This window comes from Bos mutus, chromosome 25, assembly GCF_027580195.1.
Source record: "Bos mutus isolate GX-2022 chromosome 25, NWIPB_WYAK_1.1, whole genome shotgun sequence".
In the NCBI taxonomy this organism is placed as follows: Eukaryota; Metazoa; Chordata; class Mammalia; order Artiodactyla; family Bovidae; genus Bos; species Bos mutus.
The window spans coordinates 8501079-8515824 of NC_091641.1; the positions used below are offsets into that span (position 1 = coordinate 8501079).

The 14746-nt window shown below is 56.2% G+C and overlaps 2 protein-coding genes across 2 annotated transcripts; one reads left to right on the forward strand and one right to left on the reverse strand.

The window, feature by feature from the left end:
• Window positions 1–2792: 2792 nt before the first annotated feature.
• Window positions 2793–6715, forward strand: VPS37D (VPS37D subunit of ESCRT-I). The gene is made up of 4 exons (XM_070362321.1): window positions 2793–3038; window positions 4359–4530; window positions 5007–5089; window positions 5697–6715. The coding sequence occupies exons 1-4, from the start codon at window positions 2901–2903 to the stop codon at window positions 6057–6059; spliced, it is 756 nt and encodes a 251-aa protein (XP_070218422.1). The 5' UTR covers window positions 2793–2900; the 3' UTR covers window positions 6060–6715.
• Window positions 6716–11622: 4907 nt separating this feature from the next.
• On the reverse strand, window positions 11623–14727 carry DNAJC30 (DnaJ heat shock protein family (Hsp40) member C30). Its single transcript, XM_005892845.2, has 2 exons — window positions 13529–14727; window positions 11623–12921 (listed from the first exon to the last, which is right to left on the reverse strand). The coding sequence occupies exon 1, from the start codon at window positions 14715–14717 to the stop codon at window positions 14037–14039; it is 681 nt and encodes a 226-aa protein (XP_005892907.1). The 5' UTR covers window positions 14718–14727; the 3' UTR covers window positions 11623–12921; window positions 13529–14036.
• Window positions 14728–14746: the final 19 nt, after the last annotated feature.

The window sequence follows — 14746 nt, forward strand, 5'->3', positions numbered from 1 at the left end:
GAGTAGGAAGTAGCAACCCACTCCAGTATTCTTGCCTGGAGAATTCCATGGACAGAGGAGCTTGGCGGGATACAATTCATGGGGTTGCAAAGGGTTGGACACAGCTGAGCGCACACACATGCTGATGAGGAAACGAATGCACGGAGTGCAGGGTGTAGATGGCATGTTGGTTGGCTTGGACTGTCACAACAAAACACCACACACTGGGTGGCTTAAACAAAAGATGCCTATCTCATAATTCTGGAGGCTGGGAAGCCCGAGATTAAGGTGCCAGCAGATTTGGCTTCTGGTAAGGGTTCTTTTCCTGATTCGCGGATGGTGGCCTTCTAACTGTGACCCCATATGGTGGAGAGAGAAAAAACTTTGGTCTCTTTTCCTCTTCTTAGAAGGACACTAATCCCATCATGGGAACCCACTTTCATGACCTCATCTACTTACCTCCCAAAACCCCACCTCCAAATATCATCACATTGGAGGCTAGGATTTCAAAATACCAACTGGGGGGCGGGGTACTCAGTTCATACAGAGGGAAATGGCAACCCACTCCAGTATTCTTGCCTGGGAAATCCCATGGACAGAGGAGCCTGGCAGACTACAGTCCATGGGGTCGCACAGAGTTGGACATGACTGAGCACACACTCAGTTCATAATCGGGTACTTTTTAAAATACTGGGTGGGGGTGAAAGGGACGTATCAGTCTAAAGGCAGAAATTAAACATGAAAGAGACAGAGAAAGAGAGACATATGAACTTCCTTGGTGATCCAGTGGCTTAGACTTCACACTCCCAATGCAGGGGGCCTGGGCTTCGATCCCTGGCCAGGAAACTTGGACCCCACATGCCATGACTAAGAGTTCGCATACCGCAACTGAAAGATTGCACATCCTGCGTGCCACATCTAAGACCAGCGAAGCTTAATAAATATTTTGTAAACATATTAACTAAAAAAATAATCCGTTCTGCTATGCAGGGTACACAGGTCGGATCCCGGGTCCAGGGCGCCCCAACTACTGAGCCTTCATGCAACAACTAGAGTCTTTGCACTGCAATGAAAGACGGTTCATGTGGCAACAAAGATTCTGCCTGTTGCAACTAAGACCTGATGCAGCCAACTAAATAAGTAAATAAATAATTTTTTTTAAAAGAGAGAGAGAGACATAACTAACCACAGTAGGGGGGAAGGCTCTCAGAGGAGGCAAGGTGAAGGTGAGACCCATAGCAAGGGTACTTCGTTAACTTTGGAATGAGGGGAGGTTTCTCTTCCTGGAGGCGAGAGGGAAGGAAAGGCATTGGGGTGGGTGTAGAATAAAGAGGGGTTGGTGATGAAGAGGGACAAGCTGAGGGAAGAGCTCCCATCAGATCTCACCAAGGCCTCTTAGAGTGAAGAAAGATTGGAGGAGGGGGGCCAAAGGTGGGCCAGACAGGAGGGAATGTCTAGGAGGCCCCTGGAAGAACGGCGGAAATAGTGGGTCTGGAGGAGACACAGCAGAACCAAGGAGCTCATAAACTGGGACCTGTGGCAGGGCTCTTGATAATATCCAGGATCCTGATGGAGGGACAGCAGGGACTGTGGGGCACACAACGCCGCCTGGGGAGGTAAAGAGGGTTTCCTGGAGGTGGTGATGTTCCAACTGAGTCTGGAGAAGGAAAACCAAATTTCAGTTACCATAAAAATGTGGAGGAAGGGGACTTCCCTGGTGGTCCAGTGGCTAAGACTCTGCACTCCCAATGCAGGGGGTTTAGGCTCAATCCCTGGTTGGGGAACTAGCTCCCACATGACGCAACAAAAAAAGATCCCACATGTGGCAAGTAAGAACCAACACAGCCAAATAAATAAAAATAAATGTTTTGAAAAATGTGGGCAAAGCGTTGCCTTCACAATGCATCAGCAAGCTTGTCCTGCCCCATTCCATCAGTTCTGTCTCTTTCTCAGACATCTCCAGCACACCCTCTGTCCTCTAGCTGGATTGAGGACCTGCATATACAGAAGAACTGAGATTGTCTGTCTTTCACCTAGAACGTGATTTTGGGTAGGTGACATCATCTCTGAGAATCTGTATCCTCATCTCTGAAATAACAGTAATTCATATCAGGTATTCATTTAACTACAGGTAAGAGACTCTACAGGCTTCCCTGGTGGCTCAGTGGTCAAGAATCCACCTGCCAAAGCAAGAGGCGAGGGTTTGATCCCTGGGTTGGGAAAATCCCTTGGAGAAGGGAATGGCAACCCACTCCAGTATTCTTGCCTGAGAAATCCCATGGACAGAAGAGCCTGGCGGGCTACAGTCCATGGCTTCGCCAATGAGTCCGACATGACTTAGCGACTAAACCAAGGAACTCAACATTCACTGCCTCTTTTCCTCACTTTGTGTATCATCGCCCCATTTTGTAGAAGGGAAAACTGAGGCTGGGGGAGGTGAATGACTTATCCAAGTCATCAGCAGGTCAGGAGCTTCTGGAGCCTGGCCAAATTCAGAAAATCGTTCGAATTCAAGGGGTAAATGTGAAACAGCCTTGCAACCTGTAAACGCCTGGGGTAGGAGAGTCCGTGCCTGGAGGCGTGGTGACTGAAGGCCGAGAGAAGGGGAGCGGAGAGAGGCGGCCCTAGAGATCCAGACGGCGGAAGGATGATGGGTTGCCAGGATATCCGCGGGTGCGGGAGGCGCGCCGCCACCGGGGTGGGAAGGGGTGCGGCCCGCCCCCTCCGCGCCCCACCCCCAGCCTCCACGCCGCGGCCCCTTTAAGAGCGGGCGGGGCGCCCTCTGGCGGCGGAGCGCCGCGCGCCGCCGGAGATCGAGCCCGAGCCGGATCCCGGAGCCGGAGCCGGAGCGGAGCGGAGCCGGGGCGGAGCGGGCCGAGCGGGCCGAGCCAGCAGCCGAGCTGGGGGCGCGGGCGGGCGGCATGTACCGGGCCCGGGCGGCGCGGGCGGGGCCGGAGCCCGGCAGCCCGGGGCGCTTTGGGATCCTCAGCACCGGGCAGCTCCGGGATCTGCTTCAGGATGAGCCCAAGCTGGACCGGATCGTGCGGCTCAGCAGGAAGGTAGCACGGGGGGCGCGGGCGGGGGGCGCGGGGGACGGGCCGCGGCCTGTCGGACCTGCCGACCGACCGAAGGGCCGCGCTGGCCGGGCCGCGGGGCCGCCGGAGCCTGGCACGTACGAGTGGGCCCGGCGGAGCCGCCCCCGGGGGAGGGGGCGCCCGGAGCTGGCCTGGGGCGGGTGGGGCGCGCCGGAGACCCAGGGAGGCGCCCGTGCACCCCAGGGATGGCCGCGAGGCGTGTCCTACGGCGGATGCTCCAGGGAGGTGTGTTCCGGGGGGCGGCTGTGTTGTGGGGGGCCCTGGCTCGCACACCCACGTTCTGTAGGGCCAGAAAGGGGAGGCGCCTTCAATAGGGAGAACTAGGGGCCTGTTTGACACCTGGGGGCACCGTTGGGAGGGTGTCCGTATGCCGGGGGTGGAAGAAGGGGCTTTGTGTTTTCCGTTGGGGAGGGGTACTGAAAGCTGAGGTGTGTGTTCCATAGGCCACCATGAGAGAAAGTTGTATATTTCACAGGAGATAGGCCCGGGCTGGTTGTCTGTGGGGGGCGGAAAGGGAAAGTGTACATTGGAGGGAGGCAGGCGGGAGGGCCATGTGCATCCTATAGGGGACAGATGGAGGGTAGTGCGTTCTCCAGGGGCAGGGAGGGGAGGCTTGGCCCGCCTAGTAACAGAAGGAAAAAGCCTTCTCCAGGGCCAGGAAAGAAAGGGGTCTGCTTTCTGCAAGAGAAGGAGAGCTGGGAGCAGGTGCTAGCGGATCGGGGAGGAAAAGGGGGTGTGTATTCCTTGGGGTGTGGGGATTCCACTGGAGGGCAGACGAGGAGTGCGAGGAGGGGTGTGTGTGTGTGAGGGGGTGCCAGACAGGGACAGGGTGAACACCTCACTCTGGAGAGTCAGAGCAGGGGATGGGGAGTGTTTTCGGAGCAAACACCTGAAGAGGAAGCAGACAAAGGCCTGGAATGAGAGGGAAGCTGCCCATGCATGGAAAATGGGACAGAGGAGGGAGGGGGGCTCCTCGGGGACCTGAGCAGACATATTAATTGAAAAATTAAAAATTAACTAACATTTGTAGAGACCTTCGTAGTTTTCCTCACTTCAGTCTCCCAACAACCCTATAAGGGAGACGTTTTTAGCTCACTTTGTGGACTAGGAAACCGAGGCAAAGTGGGGTCTGGGCTCTCCCAGCGCCTCCACCTGTTGGCTCGCCATCCTGAGGTTGGGGCGCCTTTGGCTTGGCCTGTGGGCACTGCCGCCTGGGTGGGGGGGGCGGTCGGCGGCTGTGGGGAGAGTCCCTGAATGGGCCTCTGGGCTCTTCCCCGCCGGCAGTTCCAAGGCCTGCAGCTGGAGCGCGAGGCGTGCCTGGCTTCCAACTACGCGCTAGCCAAGGAGAATCTGGCGTTACGTCCCCGCCTGGAGATGGGCCGCACTGCCCTGGCCATCAAGTACCAGGAGCTCCGGGAGGTGGCCGAGAGCTGTGCAGACAAGCTGCAGCGACTGGGTGAGGGATGGCGGGGAGAACTGCCCGGGGTGGGGGTGGGGATGCCTGGGAATTGCCAGGCTCTGAAGGTTGGGAACTTGGGCACACCTCTTCTTCGGGCAAGCTTGCAGGGGTGCTACTCCTGGGAAATTCCCAAGTTGGGAAAGTGAGCAGTTGGTGAGTATAGCTGGGTTGGAGAGACCAGAATGGGTCCCTGGGAGAAGAGGGGACCCGCTGCCCAAGGGCCTGGGGTGCTCTAGGAGACAGCCTCTGCTTCCTCTTTCGCACCAGGACGGGGTGTGGGGGGCACACAAACTGATGCTGTGGGGCGTTGTCCAGGTGAGGAAACTGAGGCCCCAGAGAGGGGAGGGGAAGCGTAGAGGCACACACGGGTCAGGGAGAGAGTCAGCAGTGGGCCCTGGGGCTCCGGCCTGTCTGTCCAGGGTGACAGGCCCTGAGGGCAGGGGCTATTCACTGCGTCCCTCTGCGGCCCTCAGAGGACAGCATGCACCGCTGGAGCCCCCACTGCGCGCTGGGCTGGCTGCAGGCTGAGCTGGAAGAAGCTGAGCAGGAGGCTGAGGTGAGAGGAGGGGGCAGCTGGGCCTGGGGACCCGGAGGGGGAACCCAACCTATCATCGTCCCCTCCCCTTGATTCTTACATTGCAGGCGTGAGAGCCCCTCTTCCAGGAAGCCTGCCCTGAGTGCCTGGCCCCCAGGAGGGCCTGCTGAATTGCTGTCCGCCCTGGACACAAGGCCCACCGTCCCCACCTGTGACTTTCCCCCGGCTTCCTGTGACCATCTCCGGCAGCTTAGGCTGGGGCTACAGAGGAGCCGGGGCAGTCAGTCGTCCCAGAACAGTGGGAGGGAGCACAGTGCTCAGGGTGTGGAGGGGTGGAGGTGGAGGGCCCTGGCCTGGAGGAGATGGACACCCGTCCCCTTCACATGTGTCCCCATCCCTGGACCCCCTCGTCCCTGCCCCGGCAGGTCTGGTGATCGTGATCAAGGCTTGAGAGGAGAGGACTTGGTCCACAGTCACTCAGCAAGGGGCAGGCGAGGCTGGAACTCAGTGCCCCATCCCAGACCGGGGCGGTGGGGTCCATTGGAAGGGATTCAGGATGGGGGAGAGAGGACCAGCCCTGAGTCTTCGGTCATGGTCCTCCTAAACTGTCCCATCCCTCCTGTCCCAGGAGCAGATGGAGCAGCTGCTGCTGGGAGAGCAGAGCCTGGAGGCTTTCCTGCCCGCCTTCCAAAGAGGCCGGGCCCTGGCCCACCTGAGGCGCACCCAAGCGGAGAAGCTGCAGGAGCTGCTGCGGCGCCGGGAGCGGTCTGGCCAGCCAGCCCCTACGGCTGCCGCGGAGCCCCCCAAATCCTTCCCCGCTGCCGCAGTCCTGCCCACCGGGGCCGCCCGGGGGCCACCGGCAGTGCCCCGGAGCCTGCCCCCCTTGGACTCCCGCCCAGTGCCCCCACTGAAGGGCTCCCCCGGGTGCCCCCTGGGCCCAGCCCCTCTGCTGAGCCCTCGGCCCTCGCAGCCAGAGCCCCCCCACCGGTAGGATCCAGGGTATGGCCCCCCCATGGGGGGCCCAGACAAACTTGATGCGTGGCTCCTCCTCCTCCCCCACTGCCTGGGTGGGGGGAGGGGCAGGCCCCTCCCCCTGGCCCTAGGCAGGCCCTGGCCCTGGAGGCTGAGCTGGGGAGGAGGGTCCACTGGGAGATGCCCAGAGAGAGGGCTGGGGGTGGGGTGGGCAGGGTCTGATGCCTCTGGCGCTGAGGAACCTCTGCCTTTTTTTTCTCCCCGGCTGGGGCCTCCCGGGTGATGGGCCAGCCCCAGTGCAAGAACTTGACTCGAAGGGGCCTGGGAAGTTGCCCGCCTCCTTCAAGGGGCCCTGCCTAGGGGGCCCTAGCGCCCCTGCCCCTCCGCTGGGCTCGCACAATGCCACGGCTGACCGGAGTGTTTTCCATCATGTCCTGAGCCTACCTTTCCCCCAGTGCTGGGGTCCACCACCTAGGAGCCAGGGGGTCAGGCCCCAGTGGCAGGGGCAGGGACACCATGGCCATGGGGCTACCACTACCTGCCCCACTCAGGCTCCAGACCATGGGGCGAGGTAGGCCAGGGGCTTCTGACCTGCAGGGGTGAGAGTGGGCCATCCCCTGGAAAGACCATTCTGTATTTTTCTGTCCCGTCTCCTTAGAATGGAACCTTTTTGAGGGCAGGTCCTTGTCTTTGTATGTTCTGTCCCCAGCCCCGCCTCCCAGGGGCCGTCAATAAATGTGATGATGAAGATGACCATGCTGCCCGACTCCTCTCTGACCCCTCACCCGGCCTCTCAGCTACTGCAGCCTCATCTCAGGTCCTGAGCTGCCTACTCTTGAGAGGCCCTCCTTTCCTCTCTGCGCATGCAAAGCCCAGCTGTCCTTCGGGTCCAGCACTGTTTCCGCCTCTTTCATGAAACCTTCTCTGATTGCCAACCCCAGAGAGTCTTTTCCTAGCTCTGAACTTCCCAGCCCTGCTGGACAGAAGCACACGCTGCGTCCCAGTTCTCAAGGGCCGCACCGCTGTGCACCCTCCTCTCCTCGGTGCCCTGTAGGCCCCATCAGGATGGCCCTGCTCCTTCTCTGGCCTGTCAAATGACCGCGCCCACTGGGTGATGGAGGGGCTCCCCGAAGGCTGAGGCTGTCTGTCTTCAGCTTGGCTGATGACGGTGGGACAAGACGACGGGAGAGTAGGAGCATGTCTTGGATCCGCTTAGGTCAAGTTTGATGAGACGAAGTTTGGCAGGGAGTCAAGGAAGATCCTCTCAGTGAGAGGAGTCAGAGTGCTGTAGAAGCTACTGTGACCTCGGTCCACGTTAGTAGGGAAGTAACCATCTAGACCGAGGCGAGTGCTGGGTTGGCACTACTTCTTACTGAAGTTTTAAACTCTAAGGGAACCCCACAGCAGCAGCACCTTTGATACAGTGAGTGTTAGTTGCACAGTTGTGCCTGACCTTTGCAACCCCATGGACTGTAGCCCGATAGGCATCTCTGTCCATGGGATTCTCCAGGCAAGAATACTGGAGTGGGTTGCCACGCCCTCCTCCAGGGAATCTTCCCGACTCAGGATTGAACCCAGGTCTCCTGCCTTACAGGCAGATTCTTTACCCCTGAGCCACCTGGGAAGCCCGCCTTTGGAGTAACAATAAAGAGAAAAAAAGGACAGGGACTGAGTCCCCTGCAGAACAGTTGAGGGATCTGTTTGGCATACAGGTAGGTGATGGCTGCCCTTTGAGTCTAAAGGGCTGCTTCACATAGAGCCAGAGGTCAGAGTCAAGACCAGTGGGTGGAGACCACAGGGAGCCAGATTTTGGCTCAGGATGAGGCTCTAGAGCCATGGCTGCTACTAGAGGTAGGTGGTCCCCGTTCCTAAAGCTGTCTGAGCAGCACCTGAGTGACTGCTTGATGGGATCTTGTTTTTTAATAATTTTGTTTTTGGGTTTTTTTTCCCTTGGCTACACGGTGCAGCTCCTGGAATCTTAGTTCCCTGACCATGGACTGAAACCAGGTGCCCAGCAGTGGAAGTGTACAGTCCTAACCACTGGACTGCCAGGGAATTCCTCTGATGGGATCTTTAGAAACGTAGGCAATAGTTAAGAGGGACTGGCCCATTTGAGCTTCTGACAGCCCGTCAAGTCCAGTCAGATCCCTCCCAGCGGGGGCAAAGCACTGCCAGTGCCCGCTCAAGAGGCTCCACCCCACGGCGGCCTCGGCGCTCCTGCTCCTCCCGGCTAGCACTTGAGCTGCTGGAGGTGAGGGACGCCAAGATGACACCTAGTGCCTGCCTGAGACAGCAGACAGAAGACTGAGCAGCCTTGGAAGAACTTCTGCATTCTCAGCAGGGCCTGGTGCAAGCTGGGCCCCTCTCACCCTGGCCTCCCATTCCTGGTCCCTGCTTCCAGGGTGTTTTTCCAGGTTTGTAACCACAGGAAGAAGGGCTAAGGATGGGGATGCCGGAGCCTACCTCCACTACTGTGAGCTGGGCAGAGGCTAATGTCCACAGTCTGGTTCAGCCTCCCCTCCCCGAGGCAGGTCAGAGGAAGAAATGACCAGGCAAGGGCGGGACCAGAAAGGAAGAGCGTTACCATGGGACCCAGGTGGGGGCCCTCAAAAGGGCTTCCACACCCCTCCCCTTCCCCAAAGAGCTCAGTTTTAGAGGGCACAGGGAGTGACGCCCCTCAGGATTCAGCTCCAGCATGAAAAAGACCAAAGACCTGAGGGAGGTGGGTACAGATGCCGCCAGAGTGCCTGGCCCTAGTTCTGGGCCACAGGAAAGGCTTAGAGTTGGATGGTTAATAAGCTTTATTAGCCTCTCTGCTTGAAGGAAAATGGAATGTTCTGGAAAGTTCCAAGCAGTCTGGGCTCTCCTGCCAGATCACTTCTGTAACTGTCTAGGTTCTGGGGTACCAGGGAATGTTCTTGGCTATCATCCTCTGTGAGAGAGAATAAACTTGAGGGGCTACATCAAGGGGCCCATGAGAAAAGTTCTATTACAGACCACTGGTGCGTTTACAAACCAAACCCCCCAGATCGCCCCAGTAACAAAACTCCCACCCCTTTTTGATAAACACGTGTTCCTGCCCCTCAGAAGTCTGTTATGTGCATCTCCTTGCTTGGAAATCACTAGCTTCTGTGTCCTTTCTTAAGTCTCCTGCTTCATCTTCCAAATATGAAACACTACACGTAACTTCGTGTCTGTGTGCGCGCGAATCAAGGCTCACTGAGCTAAGCAGGCCTGAACCACAGTGAGCTCAAATCTCTACCCCTGAATCGTGTGGTCACTGCAAAGCCATGGCTAAGAAACTGCCCTTGACCTCCAAGGCTAGAGAGAATCCAGTGGTTTCAGAGAGACCAAGTAGGACTAGCTGAGGGTTTATCCCAATTTATACAAGGATTTTACATGAAAGACCAAGTGCAGGAATGGCATTATTGTACCAAGGGACCTCTGGCTTTGTCTGGGACCCTGCCCCTGCCACAGGCCTCTCGAGAGATTCTTCCTGTTCCACAGAAAGTAAGATTTACACTCTGCCTCCCAAAGTGTGAGCTCTTACAACGACACAGGAGGTTATCTGGGGATCTGCGACCTCAAACGCCTGGAGGGGCCAGGAAGGTCACAGTGCCCAGCAGCACCATTTCCACAAAGCACATCCGCCCCTATTTTCCTGGAAATGTGAGACCCCTTTTGTCTGTCTATTTTCCCTCTTTATAGACATGGGATACAGAGAGAGATTTCTTTACTAACAGCGAAATGGTTTCAAGTGTGTGCATTATGGCTTCTGACACATCCCTTTGCTGGTCAGAGTGCAGCAGCCTGGGGAGGAAGGACTTTGTCTACAAGGCAGACCTGACAGCTCTTCCCACGCGGTCATGCGGGTATGGGAGGAAGCTTAATGGCGGCATTTTCTCATTTTTTGGAGCGAAGTCAGAAAGCTAGATTTTTATGCAGTCTCCCAAGTTCTTAATGTTTGCTAAAGTTAAGACACCGTGCTAGCCACAGCCAAACACTACGTGCAGGTTGGCTGTGGCCTGTGAACCACGAATCTGGGTCAGTCCTTGGTTCTCCTAAAACAGGCCTTCTTTGGTCTAGCGGCAGCCCCTCCCAGGACCAAGGGTGTGAATGCTGAAGGGACAAAGGCCGAATGGGAGGGCTGACCTCCCTCAATAGTAGCGCCCAGGCCCCAGGTTGAGACAGCCTTAAGAGACACTGGTAAGATGGCTAGATCCATTGATACTATAATCTTACAACAGACGGGGAAGCGGCGCCTCTGGGGGATGAGAGCACTGAGCACCCCCGCATACACAAGTTTATGAGGCCCAGACTCAGGTCTTGCTATCATCCTAAAACCAACAGACGGATCCTCGGCTGCTTTGCTCAAACCCCATGGCCACCAGGGCTCCAGAGGCTGGCTGAGAGCCAGGCCGCTGAAGGCAGGTGAGGCGGGCCTTCTACAGTCCTGCTCAGAGGCAGGTGATAATGTGACCACATTCATCACAGGGCAGAGGAACGGACGGGGCAAAGGCCATGAGAGAGTGCTGAACTCAGAGAACTGAAGTAACCCTGCCACTTACCGGCTTCCCTTCTCAGCCTCTCTTCATGGGACCTGATGACCTTCCAGGAAGCCCAAAGGCCCGAGACAAGACCCCTCCTCCTCGCCATTTTCCCAAAAGTGGGTGTGGTGGCCACTCACTTGGGCTCCACCCTTGGTGTCTCAGCTTCAGGCTGTGGCTATAAGGGATGGAGATATACACATGGTCAGTGATGACCAACGGGCAACTCGCTGGCCTAAGATAGGCTATTCTTCTTTATCTTGGCTGAACCATTACAGAGGGTAAGGTGCACCCAGAGAAAGAAATGCCAGAACTTCAGAAGGAAGCAAGAAATCTTACTCCTTTAGCACTGTGAAGTGTAAAGGATCTTTTCACCCAGCAATTAAAAAAAAAAAGGACAATGGAGGGGAAAAGTTTGGCTCAGGAGGAATAAAGTCCTGATTAAGCCCAAAGGCAGTATCACAACTGCCTAGACATACACACCTTTGATTCCTGTCTTCTCGTTCACGTCTCTCCATTCAGGATCTGTGCATGCTTCTCACTGGGCCTGGTACTGAACTACACCCCCACCCACCCCAATGAGCGCAGCCTGGAGCAAGCTGGACCCCTCTTGTCCCAGTCTCTCTTCCTCAGTCCAAACTTCTACTTTTTAGCTTGTGACCAAAAGGAAAAAAGGGACTAAAGCTGACCATGTCTCAGGAACACGGGAGCAGCCCCTGAAAGGCAGGGGCTAATGTCCATGGCCTGGTTCACCCTCTCCTCCCAAGGGCAGATAAGAAACTGAGAATGGACAGATGCGGGTGGTGGTGGGGAGAGAAATGATGTAACAGGAACCAGTGTGGGAGGGTACTTCAGAAAGCCTCCCACACACCTCCTTGCCCACGATGAGCCCAGACTGTTTGAGGGATGGTAGGGAGTGGTGTCTCTGAGTTCAGCTCTGGCCTAAAAAAACCCCAACAGGCAAGACAGCACTAGAGAGAATAAAGGGGGGCGGAGTGGGGCGCCTAGTTCTAGGCCTAAGAAGAGGCTTAGAGGTGGATGGTTAATAAATTTTATTGACTGCCCTGTTTGGAGTTGCATGGAATGTTCCAGAGGTTTCACAGAGTCTGGACCCATCACCCCAAACCTTCTGGAATTTTCTATTCACCTCCACGTTCTGGGGCCCCTAGGGAATATTTTTGGCTGTGATCTTCACCAAGAGAAAACAAACTTGAGAGGTATATGTCACAGCCAATGAGAAAGGCCCTGGATATCACAGACCATTAATGCTTTTACAAACAAAACCCCAAAGAACCCCAACCCCATTTGATGGAAATTTGGATGAAATCTTGCCTCACAGACTGTTCAATGGCACCCCACTCCAGCACTCTTGCCTGGAAAATCCCATGGACAGAGGAGCCTGGTAGGTTGCAGTCCATGGGGTCTCGAAGAGTCAGACACGACTGAGTGACTTCACTTTCACTTTTCACTTCCATGCACTGGAGAAGGAAATGGCAACCCACTCCAGTGTTCTTGCCAGGGACGGGGAACCCTGGTGGGCTGCCGTCTATGGGGTCTCACAGAGTCGGACATGACTGAAGCAACTTAGCAGCAGCAGCAGCAGCACAGACTGTTCAGTCCCAACTCTTTGGTTGAGAATTACCAGTCTCTGTACCTTTCACTAAGCTTCACTTCCTGTTGTCTGTGCTTTGAAAGAACAGACTTTCCCCACCTGTTTTCCAAATATGAAACATAATAACATTAAATGTTCTTTTTAAAAGTACACATGCCCCTCCCTTCAAACCAAGGCTTGCTGAGCCCAGCAGGTCTGAACCAGAGTGAGCTTAAAGCCTTACCACTGAGTTACATGGGTCACTGCAAAGCCATGCTGAAGAACTTGCGCCCAACCTCCAAGGCTAGAGAAAAGACCCAAGTTGAACCACCTATGGGTTTATACCCAAATTACACAAGAATTGCACACACAAGACTGAGTGCAGGAATTGGTGTTAATATAGCAAAGCACCTCTGGCCTCGTTTAGAAGCTAGACTTAGGTCCTGACTCTTGTAGTAGGTCTTCTGCACAAGTTTTCCTATCCCATGGCTTTCTGCTCAACAGCGCATACATACTTGAGTTCCTACTGCCTCACAGCTAATCCACACCCCGTGTGCAGAGATTCAGGGTTAAGAGGGCTGGATTACAACAGCTCTAGCAAGTGATCACCCACTTGTTTAGCACCAGTTAGGAACAGAGGAGGGGAAAAAACGGGGGGAGGGGACTTCTCTGGGGATGCAGTGGTTGAGACAGGAGCATAGGTTCGATCCATGGCTGGGGAACTAAGATCCCACATGCCTGAGCTGTGCAGCCATAAAAAGAAAAAAAGGCCTCAGTTAGCTCTGAATAAGGAAGTGCATTTCTACATGTCCCTCCTCTCCCTCAATAATCTTGTTTACTCAAACTCCCCCAGTTCCCACAGCCTCAAGTAGCCATGTTTCAAGGACTTGGCTTGTGGGGCCTGTGATAAGCGCTACCAGCAGAATGGGAGGCTGGGCCACTCTCACGCAACTCTTACCTCCGCTTTTGTTGCTCTGTTTCTAGGAGGGGAGGAACTGCACAGTTAGCAATGAGGCTGGCTGGTCAAGGAATGACCAGGTGCCAGGCACAGTGTCCCAAGGATAAATCTGGCTCTACCGACATCAATATTTTAATCACTGAGCCTACTAGAACATGGATAATCAAGTATGACAGATCTCGAAAGAGCAAACAATTTGCTCCCCTGCCATCATGCCCACAGATGAATTTTCTGCAAGGTCATATATTCGACAAGTATGGGCACAGGAAGACTCATGACCTTGCTTTCTTTCCCACTCCCAGAGGCCACCAACAGAAGGCCAAGTGGGATCTGACTACCCAAGAATGGCCAAGTTCCCACGGATTACAACTTTATCCTACATCAGGTCTCACCTGTGGCTTGGGGAACTCACAGAAAGGCAAGTTTCGTAAGACCCCAGATTTTTTCGTTTGGACAGCCACGATTGGTCACATTGCACGTTTCAAGGTTACACAGGAGCCCCACGCTACACGCACGGGGCAGGAGCAGACGAGTCTTGCTTGGAGCTTTACAAGAAAGCCAGAGCAAATGTTCCAGAAGTTGACAACATCTGGAAGCAGGCACCCCAGGGCCTCCAGAAAACCCCTCACTCTCAGGCTTTCAGGACTCTTCATTAGGGGCCTGTTTTCTCGAGCATCGAAAAGCCTCCTTTTCTGGAGCGGGGCGGGGGTAGGGACGTGCAGGTCAATGGCTAAGTTGGACAGGTGGGCAACAGAACGGGGAGAGCAGTTCCTTCGGGCCCCAGCAGAGGTAGACAATGGGAGGCAAGGGGTTCAAGAAGACACGCAGGGCCATTTTCTTGGGGGTGGGGTGGGGCGGGGGGGTGTTGGCTGGGGGCTGCTCCCCTGCCCTCCACTCCGATTAAATACGAGAGCTCACGATGAGGAAGACGGTGAGCAGAACGAGGACGAAAGCCAAGTCTCGGGTCTCGTCCCAGCCTAAGCCCTTCTTGGCCCGGTCCTCCTGCATCTTGCGGAAGGCCTCCCGGCGCGCCCTCAGGCGCCGTTCGCGTTCTAGCTGCTCACCGTAGTGCGCCTGGTAGAAGGCGTCAAAGTCGAACATGGTGCGCTTGGCTCCCGGAGAGGCCGGACCGCGGCCGTGGGCCCGAGGGCCGGGCGGAGGGGTACGAGGCGTCTCGGGGTCGGCGGCGGGAGTCTTGGAAGGCCTGACACCCGGACCGCGCAGGTCCTCGTCGCTCAGCAGGCCGCGGTCATACTTGCGACGCAAGGTGGTACTGCCCAGCACCACGTAAGCCTGGGAGATGCGCGTGAAGCGCTCGGCAGCCTCAGCGCTCCCCGAGTTGCGGTCCGGGTGGTAGAGGAAGCTCTGCCGGTAGTAAGCTGCCTTGATTTGCGCCTGCGTGGCCGTGGAGGGGACGCCGAGCAGATCATAGAGCGCCGTGCGCGAGTACGGGCCGTCGCTCCGGGTATAAGTCCTCGCTTCTGGGCCCAGGCCCGATCTCGGGTTTTGGGGAACCCCCCGGGGCTGCCACAATCTCCACAGTAACAGTTGCGACCACTTCAGATCGCGCCGGGCTGCCATCTTGAGTGAATCTGGCGGGCAGTGCAAGA

Excerpts from the sequence above, each read along its gene's own strand:
- VPS37D (XM_070362321.1), top strand. The coding sequence starts at position 2,901 with ATGTACCGGGCCCGGGCGGCGCGGGCGGGGCCGGAGCCCGGCAGCCCG. Across the intron at positions 4,531-5,006 it reads AGACAAGCTGCAGCGACTGG|AGGACAGCATGCACCGCTGG; the intron begins GTGAGGGATGGC and ends TGCGGCCCTCAG. Across the intron at positions 5,090-5,696 it reads AAGCTGAGCAGGAGGCTGAG|GAGCAGATGGAGCAGCTGCT; the intron begins GTGAGAGGAGGG and ends CTCCTGTCCCAG.
- DNAJC30 (XM_005892845.2), bottom strand. The coding sequence starts at position 14,717 with ATGGCAGCCCGGCGCGATCTGAAGTGGTCGCAACTGTTACTGTGGAGA.